Consider the following 14308-nt stretch of genomic DNA (forward strand, 5'->3'; position numbering starts at 1 on the left):
AACATACTTCTTTCAAAAACTGTTGACAAGATGCTGCGCAGTGAGAACTTTACATAGATCACATATATTTCATCTTTATAACCGTCCTATAGATGTGCAGAATTATCTGATGAAAAAAAATGGAGTCTCAGAGAGGTTAAGTGACTTCTTTGAGGTCGCAAAGCTTCCCTAATTGGGATTGGAGTACGAGTCAGTCTGACTCCAGAGCCCTGGCACTATGTGGGAATTTGATCAGGGTAAGGTTCACCTTGGTCCTCTGGTTGCTATTTTGAGGTTTAGCCTGGCACAGCAGACAGGGGGCAGGGTGCTGTAGGAGCTGGGGCACAACACTCTGCCCTGCCTTCCGCCCTTCATGGGCCTGGAAAGTGGTACCCAAGCACTGGGATCCAGCCTACCTGTGCTTGATGGAGTTGCCGAGGTCTCTGCGCGGGATCTGCGGGGACCAGCGCGGCACTGACAGTGTGTCTGCAGGAGACAAGAACAGAGAGAGAGCGAGCCTGTTATGCAGCAGCTCAGAGGCTGGGGCGGACTCTGGTCAAGGCCCGGAAGGACACCAACTGCCTCCACTTGCTAAACCAGGCTGAGCAGGACCCTGTTTGGGTTGTCACCTCAGCCAGTGCAAGGTCCCCTGGGCGGGGCAGCCAGGAGGTGCCTTTAAAGAAACTGCCTGTAGGAAGAATCACTTTGGCATCCCCCCATTGACAGAGCACTTAGCGTGTGCCACATGTGCCAAGTGACTCAAAGGACTTAGCTGGCCACGCCCTCCAGACAACCCCAGCACGAGGGGGCTGGCATGCCCTCCACTCAGGTCGGGGAGCCAAGGCCTGGAGAGGGCCACTCTGTGTGGGCTGCACAGCACCTGGGGACCCAGGTCTGAGGGACCCCAGGGCCCGGGCCTTGCTACGTCGCAATGCAGGAGATTACGGACAGCTGTCCATCATGCTATGGATTTCTGGCGTCCTCTTACAACTCGTGCAATGATTCAGTTCGCATTGCAGGTCAGATCCATGTCTGTTTAAATATTTGTTCTTAAAGACAAACTCTACATGAAAGGCTATCTCTTTCTGTACGTGGTAGGTGACATTTTAGACTCTCTAGCCAGGTGACACCTAAGCCATCTAGAATGAGTGAGTGAATGAACAAGTGGTGGGGGTGAGTGGGTGGACAGATGGACGGATGGATGGGTAGGTGGGGTGGATGGGAGGAAGGATGGATGGATGATGGACAGATGGATGGATAAATGGATAGATGGGTAGGTGGGATGGATGAGTAGGTGGAAGGGTAGGTGGATGGAAGGAAGGAAGGGTGAATAGATGGATGGATGGTAAGTTGGTAGGTGGGAAGGTGGATGGATGGAAGGAAGGATGGATGGATGGAGGGATGGATGGATGGATAGATGGACAGATGGATAGGTGGGGTGGATGAGTAGGTGGAAGGGTAGGTGGATGGAAGGAAGGATGGATGGAGGGAGGGATGGATGGATGGATAGATGGACAGATGGATAGGTGAAGGATGGGTTGGTAGGTGGGAGGGTGGAAGGAAGGAAGGACTGGTGGCTGACTGGATAGGTGGGTGAGTGAGTGGCTGGCTGGCTAATGGTGGATGGAAAGAAGGATGGATGGACAGATGGATGGATAGGAGGAAACTATAAATTATGCACCATGCAGACTTCCAACTAGGTGCGTGTCCCCATTTCACGCTTTAGGGTCAATCCGAGGGAAGTGCCCTGTCATTGCCCTTGGAGTTCCAGTCCCCTGCAGACCCTGTGCACCAGCCCCACCTCCCCCTCCCTCCTGCAGACCTCACGGGCCCCAGAGAGGTGCCAGACGACAGCAGCAATGCGCCAGTGCCACCTGTGAAGTCGACCTGGGTCGGGAGAGAAGGAGGAGGGGCAGCCCGGAGCCACTCTCACCTCAGGCCAGCGGGCGCTCCTGCTTGCTGGCCGCAGAGGCGCCTGGTTGCCTACAGCCATCGCTATGGAGTGGCCCTGGGTGGGGAGCCGGCGTGTCGGGACCTGCAGGGAGCACTGAGCCCCAACCCACTCAGTCCTCTCTTCTAATGACATGGTGGCACCTCTGAAAGCTGTTTCCAGAAACCCCAGCTCTGCCCTTGCAAAGCCGGGCCCTCTCTGAGAGAGCTAATGATCTTCCCAGACCCCCCGAGGGCAGAGAAAACTCGCCAAAGAGCCAGGCTGATGGATGGGTGAGCAGCGCAGCCCGTGGGATTTCCTCTAGTTTAACTAAGAACTAAATGTCATCAAGCGCCGAGTCCATTACTACTCATCTCTGTTCCCGAGGGAAGCAAGAGACAAGAAAGAAAAACAATTTTTTAAAAAGAGCTTTTTTCTTTTTGTTTTCTGTTCCAACCCCCTAAACACAGGGTCTGCTAACTCCTAAAGCTGGGCTGGAGAGGACGGGCTTGCCTCCTTATGAAGAATCCCCCAAACCTGGGGTGCCACCTGGGTCTCTCCTCAGGGCCATGCCAGGTGACTGACGAGAAGCTCGTATTGGGAAGGATCCGAGGGGCCACAGGAAACAGCCCTGAGACTGGTTAGCAATGGCTGCCTGAGTGCAGACTGAGGCAGTGCCAACAAGTCTGCACACACTTGTCACCTCACGTCTCCACCTTCACGTCAGTACCTCGTACAACAGTGCAGAGAACCAGACACAAGTTTGCCATATCCAAGATTATTGTCATAGAAACGCTGAGTTCACTGATCACTCAACAAGTGTCGAGCATGACAATGTGCATTTGATACCTGGAGACTGTGCCTCCGTGAAGTTGTTGTTTTTGTTATTCCCATTAGGCAAAGGAAGATAAAGGAGCTCAGAGAGGTGTGGTAACTTGACAAAGGTCACACAGCCAGACACTGGCAGAAGTGACTGCAATTGTTCAAAAGCCATTCAGAAGTCGCTCCATGAGTGTTCTCAACCGGAAGAGCTTTTGCTCCTTAGGGGATATTGGATGACATCTGGAGACCTTTTTGGGTGTCACGCTGTGTACATGTGTTACTAGCAGGGCGAGGCCAGGGGTGCCGTTCAACGTCCTGTACTATACGTGACAGACTCCAGGCAGGACAAATGTCAGTCATGCCAAGGTTTGAAAATTTCTGATCTAGATGTTTCTGTCTTTCTCTGGCTACATCCTCCCTGCTCCATGACTGTCCCTGACACACACGCACACACATGCACACACAATCACACACACACAATCACACACAAGCACACACATAGCTTGAGTTCCTGGGGCTCAAGTGAGCTTTTACTGTAAACACATCTCACCGCTCACTCTTAGATTCACATCCCACTTACTCTGTTACCCTCAATTACAACGCATTTTCCAAAAAGTAGCTGTAATTAAGTTTGGCAGTTTGGTTTAATTTCCCAATATCCAGTGGAGGGGGAGCTCTGTCAATTGCATTAGCGGCTGCGGCTTCATTAGTCTCCAGCCATCATAACCCCCACACGGCTTCCTGTGTGGGTGTGCAGCCTTGAACTTGGAGATTCTCTCTTTACTTTCTGAGTTTGGATTTTATTAAACTTGCCCAGGCAAGCCTTAAAGCAAAGGGAAACTGTTGAAAGGGAAGGATTTAAAAAAAAAAAAAAAGCTATGAGAATAGACGCCTTATCATAACAGAGAAGGCAAACAGCATTTAGAGCAATTAAACCGATATAGAAACTTCGGTTTAACAATCAAAGCACCTATTAAGATGTCTCCGTAGCTATGTGAAAGCTTCTTTTCCACTCTAATTTTCTGATAACGAGTCGTGCAGACATGAAGGCAGAATTCTGCACCTCGCTGCTGAGTTCAGTCTCAGGGACGAAATCACAGCCATCTCTCCTTAGCTGTTTTCATTTCTAGAGCTTGGAGAGGGAAAGATAGGGGGTGGGGGGGAGGACTTGCACACACTTGCACAGGTGTGGCCTTGGAATAGCACAAGGAGCCCTGGTCTTTGAAATCACTCTGGAAGCCATGGAGACCAACAGAGGACCTGGCAGAAGGATCTGGCAGTGATAAGGCATCCAAACCAACACACTGCAAACTTGGGCTCTGAGATTAGACTAACAGATAAGGCAGGCTTCGGAAAAACACATCAGGGTGTATACAAAGACATCAGGTAAAACTGGTGATAAAAAAGCAAAGAAAGAGGAGAAGAAATAAGAAGAAAGTGAGAAATAAGGCCAGATTTTGGTTGAATGTCACCATGTACCAAGCCCTGTCATAAACCAAGTCCTTTATAGGTCATTTCCTCGAATCCATGTACTACACTATTATCTCATTTAATCCAAACAGGACAGTGTATGCACGGAGATAGTACATCAGCCATTATCATTTGCCCTCATTCACCCGTAGGGAATCAGGGCCAGTAAAGGCCAGAAGTGGGATTTTTTAACTCAGGTCACATGGCTTAATAAGCACCGCCAATTCCACCAATGTCATTCCTATTTCACAGATGGCAACGCTGAGGCTTAAAAGCATTAAGCAATTGCCTCTAAGTGTCAGTGACTGAGTTGGGATTTAAACCACAGCCAGGAACAAACTGGATGCTTCTAGTCCTTCATCCTCCTCAACCCATCCAAAGGCTGTCAGTGCCTCCTACCTCTGTCTGGGAAGAGTAAAAAGAAGATAAATTCCAACACCATGTTCAGCCTTCAGAGACCAGGAGAGGCAAGAACCTGCATCTCTCTGCCAGCCTCAGAAGGAACCAGCTCTGCCCACACTGGCATCAGGATCCTGGAGACCCATTTTGGACTTGTGAGTTCCACAACTCTAAAGTAATCATTTGTGTGGTTTTGAGTCATGGCAGCCCTTTGTTACAGCAGCTGGAGGAAACTCATACAGCACCTGTCTTGTGCCAGGCACGGTTTTAGGAATATACTGAACGGTATAATGAAATTTTCTTAGAGTCTAATGGGGGAGATCAGAAGATAAATGTGTAGACAAAGAAGAGTTGTTTTAGGAAAATAAAATACTGCAGACTCTGGGGGTTGCTTGAAAGCCATGGGAATCTGGACCCCCGGATTAGAACAGGGACAGGAGGGTGCGCCACCCAGTGTGTTTAAGAGCTTCCTCTAGTGGTCAAGGGGAGAATAGCCCGCTGGGCTGGGACAGCAAACCAGGGGCAGGACCTCCCCACCTCCCCAGACCCCACCCTCCAACTCCCCACTCCCTGCCCAGTCCAGGGCACCATCTCCCACCCTTCCAAGGCCATTCCATCCCCCAGCCCAGACCGTTCCCCACTGTCCCTCATGACCCCATCAGTATCCCCTAATCAAAAATCCACAGCCACCCTTCACCCCACCCAGAGGCTCTTCTTGCAAAGCCTGTGCCATTCTTAGGAAACCCACAGGAGCCAGGCATGGTGGCATGTGCCTGTAATCTTAGTGGCTTGGGAGGCTGAGGCAGGAGGGTTGCAGGTTCAGAGCCAGCCTCAGCAAAAGCGAGGCACTAAGCAACTGAGGGAGACCCTGTCTCTAAATAAAATGCAAAGTAGGGCTGGGGATGTGGCTCAGGGGTGCCCCTGAGTTCAATTCCTGGCACAAAACAAAAAAGAAGAAGAAAAGAAATAGAAAAAGAAAGCCCCAGGATACTTTTACCATCCTGGCTGTAAGAGAGAGCAGGGTGAAGGGCTTTGTCCCAAACTCACCAACTTACAACACTGGAATATCTGCTCTGGCCCTGGCTGATCTTAGGGGACAATTCCTTAAGAAGGTATCATGGGTAGGCATTCCCAAACCCCACCAGGGAGGAGAAAGAGGAAGCCATGGGAAGAAGGCAAAGCAGGTTTTTAAACATCATCCTTTGCAATGCATCTATGATGCTGTCACCTGTGGAGGTGGCCCCTGAGTCTCATCTGTCACTGTACCCTAGTGTCTCACTCAGGATCTGTCCAAGGGATCACTGTGTGTTCAATGTGTGAACAAATGGATGCGTTCATGAATGAACCACCATGAGAGTGCCGGCCTCAACTGTTAGTTCAGTGGTTAACTGGAAACTTCCACAGCCCTGGTAGATCTTAGCCATACCCTCTACGAGACTTGGAGCAAGTCTGAAATGGGTAACCCTCCATGTCCTCTTGGGTGGTAGAGAAGGATGCAGACATCGCCTCCATTTTACAGATGGCAAATTGAGGTGATGGGAGACATGTCCTTCCATGTGTCACCCCTAGTGACAGCCGCTAGGGGTTCAGCACCATCAGGCAAAGAATGTGGGTGAAGGACAGTGTCTGCTTGCAGGGATGTTGGAAGACCAAGGGGGGTAATGCACTCGGAGGGCCCTGTCCTCTGCCCTGTGTGGGAGCATTTGTTCATGTTCCAAATGAGGGCACGTCTCGTAAGGCCACTGCTTTGTTGAATCTAAACAACCTTGGGGATTGGGTCCCCCATTCACAGAGAAGGAAACTGAAGAAACTAAGTCGCTCAAAGACATACAACTAGTATTTGGTGCACGTTAGAGTTAAACTCAGCTTTCCATAAAATGTGAGCCTTGCTATCCACCACTTTAGCATGTCCCTTGCTCAGACCAATGTTAAATTCTGTTTTTTTAATCATGCCTTCCTAGAGTTGGAAAGGACCAGGAGAAATTGCCTATGGCCGACTCTGAGTCTCATTAAATCCCCTTGGATAGATGAGGAGCTACCCAAAGTTTAAATGTTTCCATGGAGATAAAGACCTCTGAGCACATAGCATTATTAATATCAACCGCTAACACTTATTGAGCACCTACTAGATGGCCGGACCTCGATTGTGTGATTCAGATATATTATTTTGCTTAATCCTCCTAAGTCCATTTTAGGCATTAGAGCTGGGGGCTGAGCTGGGACAGCCAAGCTCCAGAGCTCAGACTCGGAAATACTGCAAATGAAATGGAAATTTCAAACTGTCCTTAAGAATTCAGTCCAGGGACAGGATGGACTGAGCCATGATTTAGCTGCATCCAAATCAACTAGCAAATTCTGGGGGTCCAAGGATACCTGGAACTAAACTAGCTGAACTCCCACTCATTTATCCAAGGTGCCAGCTGGTCTCTGACTCAAGCCATTCATGACATTACTCACATAGCGGAGAATGACTATTTGCTTTAATAACCAACTCAAACAGAGCCGATCTAAGAGTATTTTAATTATGCTCTGTCTCTAAAGGTTACAGCTCCATGATGCTCTGGAGCCAAATTAAGTTTCTTCGTGGATTTGGACATAACTTTCTTCCTGAGACACATAAGGCCCCCTTCCCAAGGTCAGGTGTCATCACCCGAAGCTCTGATGGCAGGGAGGCGTCCAGGGGCAACTTGGCACCGGTGGGGTCGGAGAGGAGAGTGGCCTTTTTGAGGAGGTTGGAGGGTCGCAGATATGGAACTCGGAGGCCTTCAACCCCTGAGCCCCATCCCCAGCCCTATTTTGTATTTTATTTAAGAGATGGGGTCTCACTGAGGTGCTTAGCGCCTCGCTGGTGCTGAGGCTGGATTTGAACTTGACATCCTCCTGCCTCAGCCTCCCTTTTAAGCCACGTCATGGGGAAGGAAATAAGGCAGAGGGGACGGGTGGTGATGTGGGTGGAGCAAGGACACTGCTGCGCACTCTGGGTAGGAGAGATGACATACAGGGGTTTCAGAGGAGATTCCTGGGGCTCCCCGTGACATGGAGGCCAAACAAAGAGCAATGGCAGAGTCCGTGTCTAGGAACGGAGCATGGTAGTCGGGGTAAACAGTGGGTGTGGCTGGGGCGTGGGCTCGGACATGACCCTGAGCGCACAGTGGAGCAGCAGGCTTTAGTTCTGAACGGGGAGAGTCTCCCAGGCATGGCCTTGCCCAGTGCATTGTGGGAGAGACACCATGGAGGCAGGGACACCTGTGACAAACACCAGCTCTGCTACTGAGGAGGTGTGGGACCTTGGACTCTCCAATTCTCGGAGTCTCCGTTTCGCCTCCTATGACAAGGGGACGGTGACGTCTCCCCCCGGGATTCTGAGGAGATTGAAGGGGACGAGGGGATCAGAGCTGGGCCCAGGGAGGCGTCGGATGTATTGTTATTATTGTTTTTGACCCTGTCATCATTCTTCGGCTTCTGGAATTCGCACACCAGTTAGACGGTGACAAAGCCCTCCGTGGACTCTGATTTAGAGCCGAGGTTGACCAGCCTGACCCTCAGTCCCGTGCAGCCCATCGTCGGGTTTTGTGAGTAATGTTTGATTGGCACCCGGCCCCGCTCGCTCACTGACATCCTGCGCACGGCAGTTTCTCGGTGACAGCAGAGCCATGGAGCTGTCACAGAGACAATCTAGTCCCCAAGGGCTGCCACCATTACTACCTGGCCCTTCCTAGCACAAGTGTGTCGATGTCCGATTTGGAGCTGGGAACCTCCTTTCCTTGGCTGATGAGCAGAGAGACTGTGTCCCCTTGGACCTCTGCCACTGGCCTGGAGGGACTCCTTGGACACATGGCTTGCTACCTCCAAGCCTAAAGGTGGATGAGCGCTTGCTTGGTGCACGCCTCGGCCCACCTCACTGTGCACCCCGCGGAACGTGCCGTTCTGATCCCCATTTTGCAGAAAAGAGCTGCCAGGCTCAGGGGGCCCCCAAAGCAGCCCAGCTGGGGTGGGGACATGGGCCTGTGATCTCTGTACCCCCACTGTCTCCTGCTAGAATAATCCATGAAGCGACAAGTCCTCTGATGTCACGCAACTGTTGCAATCCGTGTCAACCCGGGGCAGAGGCAGAGGAAAATGAACTCCTGTCTGGGTTCATTAATGTGATTTTCTCGCTGTCACTTTATCAAAGCAGAGAGAGGGCCTTGAGGACGCGTGGGTGAGGACCGAGGACCCGAGGCGGTGGCGGTCATGGTGGAAGGGCCGGAAGGAAGGGCCCTGGTGGGACTGTCTCCAGGTGGGAGCCTCAGGCAGGACAGGGGAAAGACCTCCCAGGAAGCTGTCTCCAAGGCCCTGTCCCCTGCTCTTCCTGTCCCCAGTCCTGGCTAACAGATTAAAAAGGGTAAAACTAAACCAGGGACACCTTCGGAATCTAGCGTCCTCAGAATTCCTCTCCCCTTCTACAAAGACCGTCACCACCTGGCCTCTGGGTCCAGCAGGGAACGCAGGGCCCTCTGAATTCACCATCAATCAGGCGTGGGGACAGCATCACTGTGTCTTGCAGCAAGAACCCGGAGCCCCCGAGCCGTCACCTGTGATTTCTTTCAGCCCCCCTCAGATGGCCTCAATTAAATTTCTCTGCTGGTTAAGAAAAAAAAAGAAGCGCCAAGGCATTTAATTACATCTGATCCTGCGCTCCTGCCCCAATCTGTTGAAGTGGATCAGGGATTTTTAACCTCGTCACCAAACAACGGGAGACCTGGGTGCCCCAGGAGTGATTCCCTTTCTCATGGGGCTGATGGACGAGAAGCCAAGGGGCAACAGTTGGGAGGGAGGTGTCTGGGAACAGGCAGGCAGCGGTGGCCAAGGGGGTGGGGACAGACAAGAAAATGGGGCCAGGGACTCCATGAGAGACCGCCCTGAGGTCTGGAGACTCCCCCCTCGGCTCTGAGTGGCTCTGAGTCTCAGGAACCTACCTGGCGTCTCTCTCCCCTGTCCCTGCCCCAGACCCCTCTCAATTTCCCCTGTGACTTTACTGCCCTGTTCTGACAACAGGAGGGCAACACCCTGAAATGCCAAGGCACTGTATGCACCGAGGTAAGGAACTTAAACCGTGCAAAACAGGAAGCCAAATGCTAATGTCTCGACATCCCCAGGAACCCTGAGAATAAGGGCCCACCTTGGGGAGCTTGGGGCCCGGACACAGGGGGAATGGAAAGCCAGGTGCTTGGGGGAGGGGTCGCTTGCATGGGACCCTGGGGGCAGAATCCTGTTTCAGGGGCCGGTGGCATGGCGTCGGGCGTCTCTGTTCCAGAGGATTGGCCTCCACTCGGAACTCCAAAGTCACTGTCCCCAAACCCTTCATGCCAGGGCCCTACTGACTTGAGTGGACAGGAGTCGGACAGGGAGGAAGGATGTCTTGATCTTCCTGAGCGGTCCCCCATGCCCCCGAGACAGCAGATGATCAAGTTCAGGCTGCTACGGCGCTGAGCATCGCCATCCTGGCCCCTGGCCACCCTCCCCGAGGGCACGCAGCACGTCCCGTAACTTCCCGGCTCCTACTTTTGAAGATGCTCTTCTTCCTGACCAGGAGACTTGTCTGCCCCCTCCTCCATGCCCGCCCCCCGCCAGCTCTTCCTGCAAGACCCACCCCATGGCCGGCTCCTCCAGGGAGCCCACCCTGAGCGCACAGGGAGCAGTGTCCCTGTGAGGGCCTCTCTGCCGTGGTGCTTCCGCGTGGCTCTGGGGGCAGCTCGGCTTGTCCTGAGATGGGGTGCCTGGGCTGCGTGTCTGTCCTCTCCCCACCACCCTTGACCGTGAGCTCCTGGAGAGCAGGAGCTACCGATCCTTCATCTTTATGTGTCCGCTGTCTCAGGCAGGCGGTGGCTGGAGATGCGGGTGAAGGACTTTCCCTGCTAACTCCAGCTGAAGCAGGCCAGGGGCCGGTCCTCCAATACAGACTCCACTCCTTGTGCCCTGAGGGGCCTGGGCTAGTCAGGGGTCCCACCCTGCCCTGACCACTCGCCCACACCTCCAGCCCCAGCTCTGGGGCTCTGACCTGGAGCTGGGACCTCATCTGGGGGTGGCCGACCCAAAACGCAGCCTGTGGCTTCCTGTCCCCAATCTCTCCCCACCAAACAGGCAAAAGAAGGAAGCCAGCAAGACCAGGTACTGTCCTGGTTTCCCCTGGGAAAGATACTTCTCTGAACAAGTACAGTCGTAATGATAACGACTAACAGTGCCTAAATCAGTGGTTCCCCAAATTTCAGCACATTGGAACCACCCAATTCCTGTGCTGGCCCCACTCCCACAAGGGAGCAAACCATGGTCCACAGGCCAAATATGGTCCACAACCTACTTATATAAATAAAGTTTTATTGGAATATGACCATGTTCATTTGTCTATGGCTGCAGAGTTGAGCAGTCACACCTCAGACCATGTGGCCATATTGGCTAAGACAAACCTTTAATAAAAATCACGCTGATCCCAGATTTAATGGTGCAGGTCTCCAGGTAACTCTAAGGTGCAGACAAGTTGGAGGACCGGTCCCAGTATTTTATGGTCTTTAGCCCATTAGCTCTTATAACACCTCAATCTGTTTCAGTCCCCCTGAATCCTGGGCCACGGGCATCTCCAAATCCATGTACGGCAGGAGTGAATCAATGAATGAAAAAAATCTGCCCTCTGAGACAGGTATGGATGATTGCCTTCTGCAAATGGGGAAACTGAGACTCAGAGGTCACTGGAGGAAACGTCCTGACGCCAACACTGACGGCTCCTCCGTCTCCCTGATGACAGAGCTCTCTGCGAAGCACTCTGTTAGGGTCCTGCTAACTGGGAAGGAGGACAGGCCCCAGCACAGTGGACTGGGGTCTTGTGCCTCCTCCTGGATGCCCTGGGCAGGAGGAGAGCCAGCTGGGAGACCCTGAGGAGTCCAAGGCTGGGCTGGCGCTGCAGAACCATCTCCAACAGATCCTGGGCCTGTCTCCTTGACCCGAAGGAAAATGATAATTGGAAGAAACCGGCCTGCCCTGCCTGGCTCAGGCTTGAATGAGGACAAAACAAGAGCTGACAGACAGAGGCCCCATGCTGCCACCCCTGCAAATGTCCCTGTGAGGAGAGAAGAGCAGCCAACCCGATGCCCCATCAACTCCAATTGGAAACGGTCTCACGCTGAAACAAGCCCACGGAGGAGACAGTGGTGGTGATGACAGGTGCCGGGCGGGTGGGGCGTGGGGGACACGGAGACCACAGGCCAGGCTCTGCAAGTCAGGCTGGATGTTTGGATGCAGAAACGGGTGAAAGGCAATAGCTAAACTGTGGAGCCAACCTAGATGCCCTTCAGTGGATGAATGGAAAAATAAAATGTGGCACACAGACACAACGGAATATTACTCAGCAATAAAAGAGGATAAAATCATGGCATTTGCAGGTAAATGGATGGCGTTGGAGAAGACAATGCTAAGTGAAGTTAGCTGATCCCCAAAAAACAAAGGCCGAATGTTTTCTCTGATAAAGGAGGCTGATTCATAGTGGGGTTGGGAGGGGGGGCATGGGAGGAATAGATTAACTCTAGATAGGGCAAAGGGGAGGGAGGGGAAGGGAGGGGGCATGGGGGTAGGAAAGATGGTGGAATGAGATGGACATCATTACCCTAAGTCCACGTATGAAGACCCGAAAGGGGTGAATAGACTTTATATACAACCAGAGACATGAAAAACTGTGCTCTCTCTGTGTGATACGAATTGTACTGCATCCTTCTGCCGTATAGAACAAACTAGAATCAAAAATAAAAAATAAATGGGTCAAAGGACTGGTTTGTGGCTGCGTGATCCCTAACCCGGGCCACACAGGGGCACCGAGTCTGTCTTTGGCAGAGAAGCCGAATGGGCAGCGTGGGAGTGACCAGCAGGTGCAGAGGTGACCACTTGGCCCCCGTCATTTTCTGTCTCCCCTCCCTGGACCTCCTCCTCTGAAAAGCGGAGGACATGAAACTCATCTTGCAGAGTGTCCCCAAGGACCGGGCACCGGAATAGGAAGCAAGTGCCCAGTGCACAGAGGTTAGACAGTAACAGACACCTGCCCGACAGCAGCCCAGGCGCTTCCAGCCGTCCCGAGCAGCCCCTGTCCCCGGATGGATGGAGAAGACAGAACTGAGGGAAGAGGCTCCCCTGGGAAGGAGGCCATGACTCTCTGCAGAGCCGGCAGTGAGTTATGGCGAGGACAGAACCGTCTAGGTCCCTCTGGTCATTTATTCCTCTCCTATCATCCTGTTCTCGGAGCGTGTCCACAGCCCTTGCTGGCCAGGGTGTGATGGATGGGTCTTGAGTCCCTCACGCACTACATCATCAATTACTTACATATTTATTGCCTTGAACTGAGTTTATGGATCTTAAATCAGAGCCATCCACGGTCGTCTGAGCTGAAATTCGTCCCCGCCTCCCGGTGGAACTGTGGTGTTTTAAAATTATGCAGCCACCTTGCAGTTAATGCTCGGTGGAAGTTAATTGTCCATAGAACAAAGGGCCTCTGAGATGTTCCCCACAAAGACTCATTCCCTGGGATTTACTGCCTGAATGCATTCTGTGGGGACAGACCAGATGAGCTGGTTGCCAGAGACCCCCGGGCCAGACTCAGAAACCCGACCCTGGGCACCAGCATCTGAATTTCAGGGAATAGATCATCTCCCTTTTCTCAGTCCTCGGAGGCTCAAGACACCATCCAGAGAGGTGTCACACTGTCTGTACTTCGCAGACACCGTGGGGACAGCCTTGTGACGGATGGCTCTCCAAGGTCAAGGCCGGGAGTCTATGTTCCAAAGCATGTCTTGTTTGAACACCCCTAAGTGGGACCAGGCAGCCCACTGACAAGATGGGGTTGCGACAGGTTCCGGCTGCAAGCTCTAAAAGTGAAGTCACTGGGGCCGAAGTGGCAGTTTTTATCTTAAGACTGTGCTCAGTGTTGGGAGGGTCCAAAGACCACCCCTTGTGCTTCCTGCCACTCTGGAGCTAAAGAAGGCAGCCCTTGAACACTTAAGGGAGTCCAACCTGAAAGGGGTCAGAGGACAGAGAAACCAAACCGAGAGCGATGGTTCTCAGTGTCCCTCTGGGGACACTGGACAACGTAAGACTATTGTTCAAAATACCCCTCCCAGTCACAGTGCTGGGATTGGGCGCCCTGCCCCGCGGGCCAGGAGGGGACCCCGATCTGCAGGGCCTGACTCGGCTGATTCAAGGTATGGACAGGTCTAAAGAGGGGCTCAGTCAACCAGGAAAGGAGGGGAGCAGCCCTGTCCTCGGGCCACCCCGCAGGCAGAGCTCTTGGGCGCTGGCCGCTGCTCATGCTCAGAGCTCATTTCTTTCTTTTTTTTTTTTTTTTTCTTTTCTTTCTTTCTATTCTTTATTTTATTTTATTTTACTTTTTTGCTAAGCAGCCAGATTTTCCACTAGAAAACCCCTGATCTGGTGCTGGGGGGTCAAGGGAGACCGAGCCCCTGCGCGTCCTGGTGCAGGTTGGTCTACCAGTACTCTGATTCTTGAACCACTGTGATTGGTTCAGGCATAGGCCTAGGACTTAAATGGGCCAATCAGAGCCCATGAAAAGGCCCGGCCCCTCCCTGCTAAGTTCATCTCTCACCCTGGGGCAACGCAGGGATGGCTTCACACGCAGCCCTCGGGCGCCCCCTGCAGGAAGGGCCGGCAAAAGCAACCAAGGGCTGACTCATC

General features: G+C 52.6%; 1 protein-coding gene across 1 annotated transcript in view; it reads right to left on the minus strand.

Annotated features, from left to right (window-relative positions):
• Positions 1-14308, minus strand: part of Ksr2 (kinase suppressor of ras 2) — a 365358-nt gene that overhangs the window by 101694 nt on the left and 249356 nt on the right. The window contains exon 6 of the mRNA XM_077110178.1: positions 396-465. Coding sequence (XP_076966293.1) covers positions 396-465 — 70 coding nt within the window. The remainder of the gene's footprint in view (positions 1-395; positions 466-14308) is intronic.

This window comes from Callospermophilus lateralis, chromosome 1 (assembly GCF_048772815.1).
Source record: "Callospermophilus lateralis isolate mCalLat2 chromosome 1, mCalLat2.hap1, whole genome shotgun sequence".
In the NCBI taxonomy this organism is placed as follows: Eukaryota; Metazoa; Chordata; class Mammalia; order Rodentia; family Sciuridae; genus Callospermophilus; species Callospermophilus lateralis.